General features: G+C 46.1%; 1 protein-coding gene across 1 annotated transcript in view; it reads left to right on the top strand.

Moving 5' to 3' along the window:
* Positions 1–19,184, top strand: part of CACNA1B (calcium voltage-gated channel subunit alpha1 B) — a 235,649-nt gene that overhangs the window by 163,580 nt on the left and 52,885 nt on the right. Inside the window, exons 19-24 of the mRNA XM_083158627.1 lie at positions 3,305–3,367; positions 13,224–14,069; positions 16,102–16,283; positions 18,284–18,410; positions 18,520–18,649; positions 18,832–18,891. Of these exons, the coding sequence (XP_083014753.1) occupies positions 3,305–3,367; positions 13,224–14,069; positions 16,102–16,283; positions 18,284–18,410; positions 18,520–18,649; positions 18,832–18,891 (1,408 nt within the window). The remainder of the gene's footprint in view (positions 1–3,304; positions 3,368–13,223; positions 14,070–16,101; positions 16,284–18,283; positions 18,411–18,519; positions 18,650–18,831; positions 18,892–19,184) is intronic.

Genomic DNA, 19,184 nt, shown 5'->3' with positions numbered 1-19,184 from the left:
CGATACCCTGCCAGGCGGAGACGGGGCGGACGGGTAATGGTACATAGGAAAATGCGGTAAAACCCCCGATTTACCTCATTTTCCCTTTAGTACATCCCGCCCTTACTCTCCGGAGTCCAGCGGTGGTGGCAGGAGCGCGGGCAGAACTGCCGGTAAAATGGTGCAGCGACCATTTTTCTGGTTATCTGCGCATGTGCAGCGGAGCCTGGTCACTCTAGTGCTCAGACTCCGCAACATTGCACTGCTGCTGGCAGCAGCAGCGATACGAAAATCAGTGGGAAAATGGCCACCAAAACTGCCCATCAAACACAACTCCTTTATCATTCCAAAATATATATATTTACACACAAAAATGTGTTTTCCCTAATATACTTTCTCATCTCTGGCAATCTACAGCCCACATTTGCACTGCCTTAGCTTCGGCTCCAGATCCCCACCCTCGCTAATCAGCGTTTCCGCTCAGTAAATGCTGATTACGTAGCAAGTTCTGTTTGTTTCTCAACAAGCAATTCACCAACCGCCCTGACACAGGTCACGGGGCACGCTAGACACTGCTTGTGTACGGCGATACCCTGGCAGCCTTGTTCTGCGTTCAGTGCCAGAGCGCAAGCCAGTCTGTTACAGCCCTCTCCAGCACATAAACAGATTAAAAAGCAGATGTGTCCGTCAGATGGGCAGCTGATTCCGAACAGATGGGCCGGCGTGGGCTTCTCGTGTGATGGATACACTGCTTCGGCTCAGACTGTAGTCCCTGTTACTGCCGGTGATGCTGCACCATAATGCATTATCCGTCCAGCGCTGCAGTGCGTTATCGCACCGTCATTAACCGTCAGATGTGAAGCTGTGAAACTTGCGGTACCCACAGAACTTTCTACTCATTAATTAGTAACATCACTGTTCAGTTACATGACATCATCAATTAAATGAGGAACCCCATAGAGAGTCCGATATAATATTTTTGTTTTTCCTGTCCTTTGATTTTGTGTAATGGCGATTCCCCAAATAAATTGTGGCCAGACAAATAAGATAAGTGTTATAAGAGGCTCGTTATAAATTTCCAAAGGTCATAACAATGTCAGGTAAAAAATTCGGGCCTAGTGAGGACGCCAAAGCCTGTTCTTCTAGTAAAGGCTGTACTGACTCACCTATGTATGCAGACACAGGTGTTATACAGTATCTCCCGTTCTCGGTTATCTGCTTTACTGGGAATTACTGCAAACTCGATCATAGAAATAAGTTGGATAGTATATATAAGAAATAGCCAATGAATCTCTATGGGAAGGCTTCTCGCCTGAAGAGCTGACACTTTTTATGAGTTGCCTCCTGTTTTACATTTTCCTACTTATCTATGTATGTTTTACTTTCCTATTGTACTATACTTCCCGACTTTCCTCACGGACAAAGACACATTGGTTCTTACTGGATTTATAGACACACAGCGTAGCTTCCTTGCATTTTACTGTCACCAACTATTGTAAACTAGACAGGTTCTAGAGCAACGGGGTGTGAAGGAGGGAGATTTGACATTGGTTCTATTTACTAAGCCATGAAGAGAGATGCAGTAGCAACCAATCAGCTCCTGTCCTGTTGGTTGGGACTTTATCGCTCTCTTAATAAATAGGCCCCATACTGAGATGTGACAGAGAGAGAGTGAGCGGGGGGTGTTGGAGAGAGAGTAAAAAATTTTAGCCAAAGAGACAGGTGTGTGTGTGTGGGGGGGGGGGTACTTGTGTACTAGCGCGGCGCCCACGATAATTAGTCACCCGATTTTGTATCGCATCGCATGCCATACACCCGATGGCATGTGATGCGATTTTGACCCATATACGATATTAAATTGTATAAGCCATGCTTCGGGCTCGGTGGCTCGCTGCGCTCGCCACACTATATAAAATCAATTCCACGCCGACGTGGATAGTGGGGGTATGAAAAGGTCATAGGACGCGTACCACCGCCCCTCGCAGGCTCGCTGCGCTCGCCACGCTTCGGGTTCACGTTTATACTTGGGGGGTGGCGTGGGGGTGCATTTAAGCATTGTAAGCACCCATTAGGGTGCTTATACAATTTTTAATCGCATCGCATTGTATGGCATTATAATCACATCGCATTGTATGGCATTGTATGCCATATACAATGGCATACAATTTTAAAATTGTATGCCATTGTAGAACATCTGCCGATATCGCATCGCATGCGATATGGTCTGCGATGCGATGGGCGCTGTGCTAGTACACAAGTACCGTGGGGGGTTAGTACATACAGCCGTGGTGTGCACAGGGGACAGGTGTGGGGTTAGTACATACAGCTGTGGTGTGGACAGGAGACTGGTGTGGGGGGTCAGTACATACAGCTGTGGTGTGGGCAGGAGACAGGTGTGGGGGGTCAGTACATACAGCTGTGGTGTGGGCAGGAGACAGGTGTGGGGGGTCAGTACATACAGCTGTGGTGTGGGCAGGAGACAGGTGTGTGGGGTTAGTACATACAGCTGTGGTGTGGGCAGGAGACAGGTGTGGGGGGTTAGTACATACAGCTGTGGTGTGGGCAGGAGACAGGTGTGGGGGGTTAGTACATACAGCCGTGGTGTGGACAGGAGACAGGTGTGGGGGGTTAGTACATACAGCTGTGGTGTGGGCAGGAGACAGGTGTGGGGGGTCAGTACTTACAGCCGTGGTGTGGGAAGGGAGACAGGTGTGGGGGGTTAGTACATACAGCCGTGGTGGGGGCAGGAGACTGGTGTGGGGGATTAGTACATAGAGCTGTGGTGTGGGCAGGAGACAGGTGTGGGGGGTTAGTACTTACAGCCGTGGTGTGGAGATGAGACAGGTGTGGGGTTAGTACTTACAGCCGTGGTGTGGACAGGAGACAGGTGTGGGGGGTCAGTACCTACACCCGTGGTGTGGGAAGGAAGACAAGTAATAATATACCACCTCCCCCCCCCCCCCCTTATATACCCCAATCCTCCTTCTCCCATGCAGTCCTGTTTCCCCCTGCCCATCTCTCTTACATTGGGCCATATCCTCCATGTCTCCTCCAATTCCCCTAACGATCATCCCCTGTATCCTGATCCCCATCTGATCCGGTCACTCACCTTCCGTTCCATCCCAATTCTCTTTTGTTTCTTTTTATTATCATGATGGGGGAGAGAATCAATGTTTTACCCTTTCCCACCCCAATCTGAAGCCCCCCCCCCCCCCCCCCACCCCACCCCACCCCGGAGGGGTAAAACGTTGTTCCCTCCCTGCCAGCCACATGTCCTTTATGGTTTTGATATATTTTGTTTCTCACTTTTTTCTTGCATGTGCAGTTTTGTAAAGCAATCTCAAGGTGCAATATGTCGCAGCCCGTCCGTCTCCAACCTTAATTCACCGTGAGTTGCCCTCTGTTACGATATTCACTGTGTGGACTTCTGATTTATCAATACATATATATATATAAAATGAAAGTGACATAAAAATTTGCTTCTGATCCCTCCCTCCCTCCCGCATATATCAAACATCCATCCTCCCTGCGGGCGCCAGGTGCTGTTGGCCGGGTTGAGCATCATGGATAAGTTACTATATTTATTCATCTCAACTTCCCCACCTCATTATTCTATCATCCCCATGCCCTCCACGCTCTTCCTAAGCTCACCCCCTTCTTCCCGCTGCAGACCATAACACCCAGACCCCCTCATCACCCCTCCCCGCATTACAACTACAAATAACATTCGTTGATGATTATGGTTTTTATTGCCTGTATAGTTTAATTGCTTTTCAAAAATAGACGATATGTATGTTTATGTTCTTTATCTTTTATGTATTTCTGACCTGAGAAAATAGTTCTGTGACCTTTTTATTGTCTTTGCAATGCTGTCTGTCTGTCGGTCTGTCTGTCTGTGTTTCTCTTTATGTCTCCCCCCTGGGGAGCTGTAAATCTGTCAGCCAGTTCCATAGGACCTCAAAGGTTTGTCCACCATTATTTATTCTAATTGAGTGGCTTGACCAATGGCAAATGTCTGTGCTTTCCATCCATGCCTTTATATCATCAGGCAGAGTATTGTTGCCAGTGCATATCACTGCCCCCTCCTCCTTGGGCAGAGTTGTCTCCAGGGATCAGAGGCCAAGTGTCCGACTTCGGTGGTCTGACGGGATACAGGTCAAACTCACACTTTTTTTTAAGTGGCGATCGTTTTCAAGGCAAAACCATACCTTGTCAATTGATTGAAAAAATCAGAGGTTGTCCGGTATTACATCTGCCACCAGGATTCTTTTTGGTATCACTTCACAAAAACGCAGCTTGGTGATATAAAAGCAGGTCTGAAAAGCACAGAATGCAGTTATGCTAATAAAAACCGATAGTGTAGGTTGGAATGTATGATAGTTTGGATCAGTGCACTGTCGGATGCGGCTCTGACTCTATGGAACTCGCTTCCCCGCAGTTAGAGAGGCCTCCTTTAGAATCCTTCAAAAACAGACTCAAGACTTTCCTGTTTACTCACGCATTTCCATACTTCCCTTAAGTATAGTTTATGAAAAGCTTTTCTGTACTTCATTGTTCCTGTACTGTATTGCATTCATTCTATCTGTTATGCACCGCAAGTCTTATTGGAGTAAGAGCCCTATATAAATAAAAGTATTCTTATTATTACTGCACATTACTAATATTTACTTAAATTACTTTGCAGCCCCCTGATGTAATAATATATGGTTGGGTGTCGCTGAACAGAGGGACATTGAAAAAGCATTATTAGATTTTGTTCAAAATAATTTATATTTCAGGCATAAAGGTCAATGTGATTCCCTTTCCCAGAGTCCTTTGCTGGTGACCTGTCATTAGAACAGTGTAGCATAAAATCCAGCATGTAGCTGCACTATAGTAACTGTGCGCGCTGCAATATGTTATGAATAAGGGAAAACGCTGTTACTGGAACTTATGCCATTGTTGTAAGTGAAAATTAAAGTCCTTTATGGTTGTATTTTTGCATTCTGTAGTAAACGCTGCCCTACCATCCCCCTAGAATAGTAAGCCGTGTCAGTTTGAGTTTTGTCACATTCGAGATCTGCGGCGACTTCTTTACATTGAGAAATTCTGCTCCGTTCATGGAAAGGTCTTTGTGTGTAAACACATTTCTTGGCGGGCGTCAGCTGCTAATGTTTCCATCTTTGGGGGGTCACGATCCGTAGCCCGAAAGATCTCTCTGTGTCTGTCAACGCTGCACGGTGTCTGTCTGTCTCCTTCATCTCGCCACGATGCCCCTGACCCGCTTGTCAGTCTCCGTGTCCGCTGTCTGTCAGCGTTCCGCGCTCTCTGTGTGCCCCAGGATTGTCTCATTGTCAGTCCTGCTTTGTGTCCGCAATGTAAATTCTCTTTTAGCACCTTTAGGGTGGAAAACATGCCATAAATACATCCACAGCAATGTCAGCAGGGCAGGGGCAATGCCCCCCGTACTGAGCCGCCATTGACCCTGAAGTAGGGCGAATGGGGCCCGTGACTGCCAGCTCCCCCGACCAATGCGTGTGCTGTTCTCAGGCAGATCTGAGCAGTGGACTCTTAAGTGGAGGAAAAGTGATAGGTGATATTACCATCTACCTAGTTGGTTAGATTTCTGTTGCTTGCAGCAGTTTTGTGGCTGATAGTGCCGTTCACTGTGTAGGGCGATAGTCGTATCGGGCACATACACAAACGATAATTGTCCGTGCTGCAAAATCGCAGTCGTGCGATTGGGTCCATATTGCAAGGGTGGTTCAGAAAATTAGGTATCAGATCTTCTGTGGTGGACGTGCCTGGCTGGCAGGATTGCTGCTCATCTTGTTTGTCTGTCAATCATCAAAGGCAGCGCACCAATCCTGTCTCTATGACCTGACGCTATCTCTGTACAGGCAACAAGTTGGTGATTTATTTCAGCTGCTGATGTGCCCTTTAGATGCAGATATCTGGTTAGGTCACATGACGTGCCTCAGTGTGGGCCCAGGTACTGAGTGTGCGGGCGTGGCATAATCGGGGGGGGGGGGGGGGGGGGGAATATTATTTGCCTCTCCTCCAGGGGCAAATTTTCAAGGGGGAGGGGAGATGATCGGTTTCTTACTGGAACCCTGCATTGCTTGCACTGTGCGTCGCCATCTTGCCGAAGATGTCACGGGAAAGATGGCACCGCAGAGGACACACACCTACTGGAACCAGGTAAGTATATTCTGTGTGGAGGGAGGGGAGGCGAGGCTGGAATTCCCTAAAAAGGTACCCGTTTACCCCTCCTTTGGCGACTCTGCTTACAACTGATGTCGGGACAGTATGAAAACAGGTTTCCTTGGCACAATTGTTGGCGCAGCCCGTCCTCTCTGTGGGCGCGATCACAGCCAACTACTTGACTGGGCAGTAAATGCCTAGGTAGAATTTATCGAAATGGCTTTTGATCATTGATGGTTGTGCGGATGTCTGAGCTGACTCCCTGCCAGCGCCTTCGGAACAGTAATTGTACAGGGATGAATATAAATGTCTGCCATGTGTTACCAGAGTTTCTGTGTGCGGCGGACGTCTCATGCTTGTTGCAACGTTGTAAACCTGTTCCGGCTGCAGGGTCCTAAACCTGTCATTGTAATATGTGCAGAACAGATTGTTTTGTGTGTATTCGGATCCGTGTTTCCAAGGTCATTGGCAAGAATGGCGAAACACCTCAGAGCTGGGTTCTGTGAGGCAGAGAGGATGGTAGCTGGCAGGAGAGCACCTGGCATGCGGAGTTGGTAGATGCTTATAGCCTGATGTGTGCCAAATTGCCTGTCTCTGTAAATAGGGAGAGCATTAGAAAGTTGCACTTATGGCTGGATGGTCATTTTACAGAGTACAATTATCTTAATTTAAAGGAGTTTTCTACTTGATTTGACTTTTATGAATTGGCTTGTATGCGTCTTACTGCAACTTTATCTTACTGGTTCCTCTCTCTGCCAGGAGAGCGGTGGGCATTAGTTATCTAATATAGATATAGCTGCCGCTCGTTGTCGTTGCAGCGGTATGCCCGCTAGTGCGCGATACCTGTCGACCTTTTGACCCTGTCGACCCTTTGACACTGTCGACCTTTTGACCCTGTCGACCTATTGCATGTTGATCTTTTGAGGTCGACCTATTGACTGGCTGTCTGTCTTGGCACTGTCAATCTACTAATTCACAGCCAATCTCAGCACATTCGAGAATGATGAACGATATGGTAAAAGGAAGCCCACCATTGTTTTACTTATGAAATTCTTCATCGGTTTGATATGTCACATGACTACCTTCCCAATGGATCCAAGATGGCCGCCATACTGGTGACATACCCCAAAAAGTGTTCTCATGAATAAACATTGGATTATTAGTGTTTCCACATATGGACCACATTGTATATGCTGTAGAAATGCCCCCACAATGTCATAGAACCAGCAGAACTCTTCATTGTTGGAAACCAGCACTCAGGGGTGAATTTATGAAGCTTGGAAAAGTGTTATCTATCCCCATAAAGAACGTTATGAGCAAGGTGATAATGGTTCAGCCAATCAGCTACAATATGTAAATTGACAGGTAAGAGCTGATTGGCTGAACCATTATCACCTTGCTCATAACGTTCTTTATGGGGATAGATAACACTTCTCCAAGCTTCATAAATTCACCCCTCAGTCTGTACAGTTCCTAAAGTTGGTGCCAGATTTTAACTTGTCGAATTATGGAGAACAGGGGGTGGGGATTCATCCACACAGATCCCCTTCCTCCACTGCTCGTTAGACCATTTCCTGCACTCGCTGAGTTCACGGCATTGCCCGATGTGATGAGCGCTCCATTCCCCGCAACCCGACTCTGCTGAGCTCTCGACGGAACATTTTCCAATGCAAATGACTGATCTGCGAAAGCATCTAAAGTTGCAGCCAATGGTTCTTTGCTGAAGATTCCCCCACCCCCACCCAGACGTTCCAGTCTTGATACCCGCTGTGCTGGAATGCTGTTTGCTGATACAGCTTCGGCCAGACTTGCGTGTAAGTCATTGCTTCCAGTTTGCTTGGTGTCCCTCATTTCGCCAGATATTTCCTGACACACACAAAGATGTTCGTCAGTAAATAGAAAAGTAGAGGGGGAAGATGTCAGCGGCCATCTGCACGTGTTATAGGGCTCTAGAATCTATAATGTATTACTGGCAACACGGTCGACATGCTCAACAGGTCATTAGGTTGACACAAGCATTAGGTCGACATGGGCAAGGTCGACAGTCAAAATAACGACATTTGGGTTTTCACTGTTTTTTGAGCCGACATGTGCCGACAGGCGGTATTTCATGCCCTACCATCCACTATGTCGTGGTGGGAGGATAAAATAGTGTGCCGAGCGTAGCAAGGCACCGTGCCCAAAGCACGGCGAGCGCAGAGGTGCACTTTATCCTGTGTCCATGTCGACTGTGTTGACATTTGGGTCAAAAAAACAGGGAAAACCGCTATGTCGACCTTTTGACTGTCGACCTTGCTCATGTCAACTTAATGCTTGTGTCGTCCTAATGACCTGTCGACCTAGACCAATGTCGGCATAGACCCATGTCGACCTAATGGTGTCGACCCAATGATTGTCGACCATCCTGTTGTAGACCTAATGATCTATACCCCCACTATCACTCATATACAGCATTGTGGGTCTTTACGGCCTGATTCTGACCCAGTTGTAGTTTAGCGATGACTCCCTACACTAGAACTGCTGGGCTGCGGTTAGGCCTCCCAGCACAGGGCAAGACCGACCCGTGGTGTGCCCGCTAAAGTTTGCTTGCACATCACTAAAGTGCAAGCGCTTCGCTACACTTCAAAGCACTTGCACGTCACTGGCTGCACACCGTCTTCGCACTTCGTTACACAGTCCCCGCTGCGCCGTTGTCCTCGCTACACAGGTAGAAATGATGTCTGGATTTTTCCCCTGCTTTTTTTATTTAATTCTGTGCAGACCATGGCTTCCACACTAGTGGTGCCCGCGAGGTGCCCCGGGGCAGCTAATTGCGCTGTCCTTGTTACAGAAGCCAGAATCTCAAAAATAGATCTCATCACTATGCAAATGAGCCTTCTCTCCCGTCTTCCGATTCCCAGGATTCTGCTCTGTGAGTGAGAGCTGCACATCCTTATAGAGACTCATCACACAGCGGGTGGCCAGGGTAGGTCGTCTGAGCCCTATGTAAGGGCCTGTTTTAATGGAAGCCAGGCGACTATTCAGCCAGGAAAGTAATTCATGCAAAGCAGAAATCATCACGTTGAAAGTTTTACTTGGTGAAAGTTGGGAAACATTTGTCTGTGGAGACTTCTATTTACTGCTGTGAAGACACGGGGCTCATTTACAGCAAGGATGCTCCCTGATTGTGCCTAGGGAGATGATATAAATCTGAGGGCAGTATGGACGGTGTAGTGGTTAGCATTACTGCCTCACAGCACTGAGGTCAGGGGTTCGATTCACACCATGACCCTAACTGTGTGCAGTTTTTATATTCTCCCTGTACTTGCGTGGGTTTACTCCGGTTTCCTCCCACAATCCAAAAATATACTGGTAGGCTAATTAACCCTAGAATGTCTGTGTGTGCGTGTACATGTGGTAGGGAATATAGATTGTAAGCTCAACTGGGGCAGGGACTGATGTGAATGTTCAAATATTCTCTGTAAAGCGCTGCGGAATATGTGTGCGCTATACTGTATAAATTACTGGTAATACACAATAAATAAATACGTTTCTACCCAAGCCTGTAAGTCAGATGCACATAGATGATGTGTCCAGCTCGATAATAAGTAACATTGGCAACAGACATACTAATGTGTATACACTGGAACCTCACAAGCAGTGTCCATGTATAAGCGGTAGTAGTACTTTCAGCTGCAGTGTGTATTCAGAAGCAGCTACAGCAATATAGTCCAGCTGAATGTCCTGCCCCTTGGAAATCTGGTTGAATGTCCTGCCTCTTTGAGATTTGACTGAATGTCCTGCCTCCAGCAATGTGGCTAAATGTCCTGCCTCTTGGAAGTCTGGCTGAATGTCCTGCCTCTTGGATGTCTGGCTGAGTGTCCTGCCGTTTGAAAGTCCAGCTAAATGTCCTGCCTCTTGGAAGTCTGACTGAATGTCCTGCCTCTTGGAAGTCTGGCTGAATGTCCTGCCTCTTGGAAGTCTGACTGAATGTCCTGCCTTTTGCGTGTGGCTGAATGACCTGCCTCTTGGAAGTCTGGCTTAATGTCCTGCCTCTTGGAAGTCTAGCTGAATGACCTGCCTCTTGGAAGTCTGGCTTAATGTCCTGCCTCTTGGAAGTCTGGCTGAATGTCCTGCCTCTTGGAAGTCTAGCTGAATGTCCTGCCTCTTTGAGGTCTGGCTGGATGTCTTGCTTCTTGGAAGTCCAGCTCTATGTCTTGCCTCCAGCGTGTGGCTGAATGTCCTGCATCTTAGAATTTGGGCTGAATGACCTGCCTCTTGGATGTCTGGCTGAATGTCCTGCCTCTTGGATGTCTGGCTGAATGTCCTGCCTCCAGCATGTGGCTGAATTTCCTGCCTCTTAGAAGTTGGGCTGAATGTCCAGTCCTTGGAGGTCTGGCATGTCGATGGCAAGTCTCTGTAGACACACATTGAACGTCACATGTCCCACATTATATACTGGTCCTCTGCGGCAACTCCTTTGGTGAATCACAAACATCTAATTTGTTACACATAAACCCCTTGGTTTGGTGGCCTCCAGTCCTCTTATCTTCTGCAGCCTCTGTTATCCTGCTCTCTGGCTTCGGAAGGGTGTATTTCTTCTCTCTCCTCCAGTTATTCCCTTTGCAGAAAATTAATTCAGACCTAAGTCTTGAAGCACATGAAATAGACTAAATTGTATTTAAATAATATATCCCCTTCTATCAGGAATAGCTCTTTTTTGTGTCCGCCAGTCTCTCATCAAGCACCATGAGGAATGGTTATTAGAAGTTATAGCAGATTTTATCACACGCTAATTATCATCAGAGATAGAAGCCTCAGAGGCAATCATTACCGTGGCCATGTAACCATTCAGGAATGTCAGTCTTCCCTTACTGATCTCCTATGACAAATACTCAATTTTTTAGAGCGAAGGGTAACAGTAGTGGAGCTGACTCGTCTTACGTGTGCCATGTTGCACATAATAACCACCGTGAACGTGACACCTGGTTCTTTAAACTCAAGACCAATGAGCACCTGGATAACACCTGGATATAACCAATCCCCTGTAACATGGGGGTATATAAGGTTGGAATACATCGCTGATTGCTGAGCCCTTACTCTAGTCTAGCTGGAACTGATACCTTAGCCCTTGACTTTTCCTGACTTTCACTGGCTTAGTCCTGATGTTGGCCCTCATTCGGAATCATTCGGAATGGGGCAAATTTGGCCCGTTCCGATGTTTGAGGCTCTACGCATGCGCGTGGCATATTAAGCGCATGTGCAGCTTCGCTTTGCGAATGGCTTTAGCGACTTGCATAGTCATGAGCCGTTCGCAAGGATCGGGGTGGTGGCGGATGGCGGTGGGGATGTGGTTCACCAATGGGAACGGCCAGCTCTCATGGGCGTTCTCATGGGTACGCAGGTGGGACGGTTTGTCCCGATGCTCACAAATAAAAGTCACTTCCCACTTTAAACCCTCATTCCTTTCTCCCAATTACATTCCTTATGTTTCTCCGTAACCAGACATTGTACACTAAACTGTGGCAGCAAATAACAGAAGCAGCTGATAACAGAAGACAATAGCTTGTAGTGAGTTTGAAAGAAAGTGAAATGGGGAACATTTTAAACTAAGCTATAGACACATATACTTTAGAATAGAATGCCTTTTTTTATTCATTCATTAGTTAGACATTGACAAATGTTAGACATGCATTAGTTTGACATTGACAAATGTTAGACATGCATTAGTTAAATATTGACAAAAGTTAGAAATGCATTAGTTAGACATTGACAAAAAATCGAACATGCATTAGTTAGAATTGATAAAAGTCACACATGCATTAGTTGGACATTAAAAAAAGATAGAAAAAGTTAGACACTGACAAGTCGATTTTTCATGTCAACATTTTAATTGTGTCGAACTGTGGCACGGCATGATGGGAATTGTAGTTTCACAACAGCTGGAGGGCCATAGTTTGGACATGCCTGGTGTAATTGTTAGCATTACTGCCTCACGGCACTGAGGTCATAGGTTTGTTTCCCGCCGTGGCCCTAACTGTGCGGAGTTTGTATATTCTCCCCATGCTTGCGTGGGTTTACTCTGGGTACTCCAGTTTCCTCCCACAATCCAAAAAATATACTGGTAGATTAATTGGCTCCCAACAAAAATTAACCCTAGGATGAATGTGTGTGCCTGTACATGTGGGAGGGAATATAGATTGTAAGCTCCCCTGGGCAGGGACTGATGTGAATGTTCACAATATTCTCTGTAATGCACTGCGGAGTGCTATATAAGAAACTGTTAATAAATAAATAATTGTCTGTCGGCCTTCCGGATACTACTTTCAAGATGAGTGATGTCATATAAGGTCAGTGGGGTGAACCATAGTTCCTGAGGTCATGCAGGTCCTGCAGGGTGAAAGATCACATTGAGATCATAAGTTACGTAAATGGAAGCATGTGTATTAATATGGATCTAACAGCTGTAGTGGACAATTCAAGTTTCTCTGAGGATCCCCAATGGTGGATTAGTTTTATATTTCTCAGACTTTTTGGCTTGCACTGTCTAACATCTAAGAGTGACCACAGATTCTGGTTTGTATATTTGGCGTAACGAACAGGAGAGACCATACAAAATACTAGCAAGAGAAGAGAAGCTGCCTATTTTGCCTATTAACTTATTCATTCCCTTGTTGGAGACCAACTTCCTAAAGCTCAGCCATGGATTCTACGTATGGGGTGGGGATTTTAGCCATACTTAATCTCTACCCAGGTTGCAATCTGCTTGTTTTATGTTTTTTGGGCTGATCATGTCTCTCTGTTTGTAAGATCAATGTGATGTAGTGAATGGTAGACACGGGACTCACACTGTTCTCCACCCCCCATTGCTTTTCCCCTTCTTAAAACCTTTCATCCACACAAGTCAATTACTATCCCCCCTTTCTACTGTATAGTTTTAATATGACCACAATAGTTACTCGTGTCTATTCTCTGCTCTCACTTTTCATCCTCTATAATTTGTCATGCAGTTATCATAATTTTCATTAACATTTGACCTCAAGTATTTTCTAACGGTATGCATTTCCCACTTTCCACTAAAGAACCTCCCACCTTCCTTCTAGCAGCCAGCAAAACTCAACCAAATGTCGTTCAGTGTGGGAGCAGCGTACCAACCAGATCCGCATGCACAATTTCCGTGCCAGCTGTGAAGCCCTTTATAGTGAACTGGAACCTGAAGATCGACTGCGATATGCAACCACACTGCGTCTCAGGCCCGACATGAAGAGTCACATGGATCGACCATTATTGGTGGAGCCCCAGGACTCTACTGAGACCAAAGATGGCAGCCCAGACCCACTTCCTCCAAATGAACTAGAACCTGGTCCAGAGGTAACTACTGAAACAGTACAGAGGAAACACCGGCATAAAGAGGGTGGAACTGGCGAAATCAATGGTGGCAGTCGGGAGAATGGCAATCACAATGGCGATTCCGGTAGCAATGACAGAGAAGAACGTAATCGCCAGCACAGAAGTCGTAGTAAAGAAGGGGAAGGAGGAAAAGAAGGAGGAAGAGCAGAACGGAATCGGAGTCAAGAAAGGGGGAAGAGGCACCATCGAAGGACTTCTCCTGAAGAGGGGGCTGAAAGGGAGCACAGACGACACCGCACACACCGGCATTCAGCCGAGAGGCAAGGCAAAGAAGGCAACGGCCAACCGCCATCTGGTGGGAAAGGTGAGAGGAAGTCTCGGCACCGGGGAGGTGGATCGAGGTCTGGCAACAGAGACGGCGATGGCACAACTCGCGGAGTGGGAGAAAATGGGGAGGAGCTCCCACGGTCACGACACCGGAACAGGCACAAAACACTTTCCACATATGATGCAGAGGACAAAAAGGAAAACAAAGAGGTAGAGTCGGGAGAGAGGGAGCATCGCAACCACAGGCAGAGGTAAGGCCATGATCTCTAAAAATATCCTTGTCAGCAGATTTTTCTTCATTTATATTCATTTTGGAGAAATTGCAATATTACTAAAAGGAAATAACAACTGTGTATATTTGTAGTATATGCACTGCCTACACACAGTACTCTGGTGGCAGCCATTTTGTTGCCTGAACATTTGTTACTGCAGACTATGGATTCATCTGTGACCAGGGACACAGCTGGACACTTTCCAGTGAATGCTGGTGTGTGACACATTGTTTGCGATAGGTCCCAGTGATTTGATTTGTACGATCATGAATTTTAGGCACACCACAAAATGGCTTCCCCCGCTGTGTGCAAATCGCACATGGCAATTAGTGCCGCAACGATGAGCGTTGCTACGTCTGTACATAGAAAATACAGTCAGGGTGCTGGACAGTAGGGGAAAATACTACAGCTTCTAAAAAATGAAAAGATGTGATGTTGCCCATAGCAACCAATCAGATTCTGTCTATCATTTCTCTATTGCATTCTACAAAATGATAGGTAGAATCTGATTGGTTGCTATGGGCAACATCACCTATTTTCATTTTTAGAAGCTATAGTAAATGTACCCCTAGTAGTACAGTCAGTACCTCAGAGTGATCATAGGATTGTCAGTGAGAAATATTGGATGGTAAAGACAATTGGGTAGATGTCTAAAGCAGTGACAAGGGAGGAGAAACGAGCCAGAGGAGAAGTGGCCCATGTCACCCAATCAGCACTGAAGTAACACCTTTACTTTGCATAATATAAAATAATACAGAGCAGCTGATTTGTTGCCATGGGCCACTTCTCCTCTGGCTCACTTCTATTTCCCTTAACAGTGCTTCATACATCTACCACAATTAATATAGTCAGTTGGAACCTAAGGGTTTTGCCGAATGTACTTCACCATACTTGCCTACTTTTGAAAACTGGTTTCAGGGAGATTATAGTTGGTAATAGAATTTTGCACAGCACCCCATTGAGGGGGGCTTGTCATGCTCCACCCAAAGGGTGTGTCTAGTTCCATGTATGGAGAGATTGTGAAAAGCAATTGTGAACGTGGCCCCTAGAAGCGTGGGTGTGTACTGCTATATCTGAAAGGAATATTTTAAAATGACTTATATCCAAATGTAGATGAGCCCCAAAGCAGTTAGTAAGAGATACTATACTTAGTAAAGTACTGGGAAATGGCGCTGATGATTCAATGTAAATGTATCTCTCTCTCATTCCTTGTTTCCCCAAAAATGTAACAGTGTAATGTGGGCTAGGTGACATGAGGGAGATTGGTAAACTAATGAGGGAGAGAGGGAGATTGCTGCTATTTCAGGGAGTCTCCTGCAGAATGCAGGAGGGGAGGAAACTATGACTTCACTATTCAAGTACATGTAAGCCCCACAGTATAGATGATTAGCAAGTAGATTCTATAAGGGAGTATGCTTTCACAACAAAGAATGACTACAGAGTGACATTTTATACTACAGGCCACCTACTGCCCCATTAGTATAGCTCCTCAATATATACTTAGCCAATAGCTAATGTTATACTCTAATTACATAACTGAAATATTATAATAATAATAATAATAATAATAATAGAGTTACAAATAACACATGATGACAGGAATGTACTCATTTTAGATGGAGAGTACAGTATAGCTGGACATTAGAGATGGGGAGGTAGGGGTCCATCAAGCCTTGGAGAGAGAGATTGAGTGGAGGTGTTGCCCCTAGCAACCAATCTGTGTCCATTTAAATACAGTGATAGATAAATTGCTTCGGACAAGTCCTTTGTCTCGATTTTCCATGGCTCGGTACATCTCCCCCTCAGTGAGCTCAGCCGGCAATACATAAGAATGAGGGCAGTATGGTTAGGGAGTACTGCACGGCAGTATGGCTGCTCCCAGCGGATGACAGACCTTCCATGTTACTATCAGATAGTTAAACTCATTATATCCTCACATGCTGATCTCCTGGCGACTCTCCAATCTTCCCACCACATGGAAACCATGCTAATAATATATATGTAACTGCAGGGATCACCGTAATGAGGCCGAGCCTCCCGTCAGTGGGCTGGAGCAATTGGCGGAGCAGTCGGAAGACGCTGATAACCAGAAGAATGTGAACAGGATGTCCCAGCCTCATCCAGACCATTCCAGCACGGTCAATATACCAGTGACCATCACCGGGCCGCCGGGGGAGACTGCCGTCATACCAAGTGAGAGCAGGTTTTTACTTTCAGCCGTGGTTCCGCGTCATGTGCCCACGCCAGCACCGCTGCCGAGCCAACCCCATCATTTCTATACATCTTCCACAAGACTAAGGTCAAAGATGGTTTAAAGCAGGCATGTCCAAACTGTGGCCCTTCAGCTGTTGTGAAACTACACATCCCAGCATGCCTTGCCATAGTTTTAGCATTCCTAATAGCAAAACTGTGGCAAGGCATGATGGGACTTGTAGTGGCACAACAGCTGGAGGGCCATAGTTTGGACATGCTGTACCTGGTTTAAAGGCTAATGCATAAGCGGTTCCTGCCAAACATGGAAACGTTTATTTACACACATCTGTTGTGTTGTCAGACTCGAAGCATTGCTCACGCCTGGGCTATCTATACGGGATTATCATGCGGAAACAGAATGTGCATGGCAATTTTCCAATCTGAGGGGTACGAGTCCCCTTTATCTGTCAGCTCTCAGATGCGCACTCCTCCATATAGGGGCCATATTCACATGGGTTATCTGCACCACCCCTAGTTTCTAAATTAGAACTGGGAAGGGCTTTGTAGGGATATTTGTATATAGGGAAGGGCTTTGTATCAGTATTTGCATATAGGGAAGGGCTTTGCAGTGGTATTTGCATGTAGAGAAGGCTCTTTGTTGTGGTATTTGCATATAAGGAAGGACTTGTAGTGGTCTTTGTATATAGGGAAGGGCTTTATAGCTGTATGTGCATATAGAGAAGCATTTTTTAGCGGTATTTGCATATAGAGAAGCGTTTTTTAGCGGTATTTGCATATAGGGAAGGGCTTTATAGCGGTATTTGCATATAGGGTTGGGCTTTGTAACAATACCATAGACAGGTCTCTTAATTGGACATATATTATAACCTATAAGAGACCTCTTTGGCAGGGTTTAGTTTGATTTGCTGACAGTTGGCATCCCTGCTGTTAGAATCCCGACAGCGGGATCCCGGCTTTTGGAATTCTGGCAGTTGGGAAGTGCAACGAGGCCCCTTGCGGGGTCCATGCACTCCCACACTGTGGGCACATGGCTTGCTTTGCTCACCACAAGGTTCTATTCCCCCTCTATGGGGGTCGTGGACCATACACAAGGGAGAATAGACCCTGTGAGCCGGGATTCTGGGTGGCTGTAATGTCAGCAATCGGGATCTTGGCGTTTTCATCCTGACCGTGGTGATCCTGACTGTCAGCATATCAACTACATCCTCTTTGGTGGTTAACTTTAATAAAAAAAATAGAAGACTAGAGCCAGATGTATCAAGCTTTAAAAAGTGATGTGATAAGCCAATCAGCTCCTACCTGCCATGTCACAGACTGTGTTTGAACAAGGACAGTTGGGAGCTGATTGGCTGGTTATTTATTACGCTCCACTTGATCACTTTTTGAAGCTTGATACATCTGGCCCAGAGGGGAACATTCACTGAGATAGGAGCTGAATTTCACATGGGATGTTGCTATGGGAAACCAATCAGAAATGACTTCTTATTTATTTAGCAGAAGATAATAGATAGTTTATGATTGGTTGCCACTAGCAACATCCCATCTGAAATAGAACTCCCAGTTTAGTAAATATCCCCTAAGTATAGATTAAGATTCCTCTATATGTATACAGCATATTGATAAACCAAATGAATACAAGTAATAAACAAAACTGGGAACGGTAGTATAGTGCCTTCTGTCGTTGGACCCACAACAGCCACAGACTGTCTGAGATTGACAGCGTGCTGTGGTTCGGGGGATAGAGAGAAGCTCCATATAAGCAGCTATGCACTCTCCAACCATTTGTGAACCAGGCCCTATGTTGCTGACTAGTTGTAGACTGAAGTCCTTGAAGCAGCCATTTTGTAGGTTAATGCGATAACCAAGACTCAGTGATGTCATAGTTACCAGCTGAACATTTTCTTGAGGATGCAAAATGGCTGTATATCCACTATAAAAAAAAAAAAAAACAGTGTAACATGGCCCATTCTGTCTTCCAGTAAATAATGTGGAGTTCGATGTCAAATCTGAGGAGAAAAAGGAGATGGAGGCGGATGACCTGACTAAAAATGGGCCGAAGCAGATCCTGCCATACAGTTCCATGTTCGTTTTCAGTTCCACCAACCCGTAAGTACCTTTTGTTTGGTGGCGTAATAAGTCACGACAGAGCGCCACGTCTTAGGCCTCGCCTGTTTCCAGTAATGCGTTGTTATGGCGTCTCCTCTCCTTCTGGCAGAGTCCGTCGTCTGTGTCACTACATCGTCAACCTACGGTACTTCGAGATGGTCATCCTGGTGGTCATCACACTGAGCAGCATTGCCCTGGCGGCGGAGGACCCTGTTCAGGCTGACGCCCCTCATAATGATGTGGGTAATCAGGGGGGGGGGGGGGTGTCTAGCTGTGGGAGTTGGGGGGTTCAGTAACCTTTGCAGATCCTTATGATGCATGAGATGCATTGTGCCTTTGTATCCCATGCCTCGACGTGTAACGTGCCACTGCGCGACGCTCTGCGAAGCACGAGTGATGTCTGATTGAACTCTGATTGCAGGTGCTGAAATATATGGATTACATCTTTACAGGCGTTTTCACCTTTGAGATGGTGATAAAGGTAAGAACTGTTTCACCGTAACAAGGCTAGTGTGATGCTAACTGTCTTACACTTCATTTATTATCATCCCTCCGATTATAAAGCTCCAACACACTGTGTAGCGCTGTACAGCGTAGCACTAAATGCAGAGCATTGCGCCTTGTAAAAATTGCCTGATTGTGTACATAAACCGGCAAGGTAAAGTCACCTGAAGGTGCAAGCCTCAAGAATGCTGGGAAATATTTGTCACCCTGAAACGTTGTAGTTACACTCCGTCATCTGCATCACTGGTCACCGCAGAAAGCAGAGTATCA

The sequence above is a fragment of the Crinia signifera genome, chromosome 9 (genome assembly GCF_055691185.1).
Source record: "Crinia signifera chromosome 9, ASM5569118v1, whole genome shotgun sequence".
In the NCBI taxonomy this organism is placed as follows: domain Eukaryota; kingdom Metazoa; phylum Chordata; class Amphibia; order Anura; family Myobatrachidae; genus Crinia; species Crinia signifera.
Note: the sequence above shows the minus strand (reverse complement) of the source record. Positions and strands in the feature narration are given on the sequence as shown.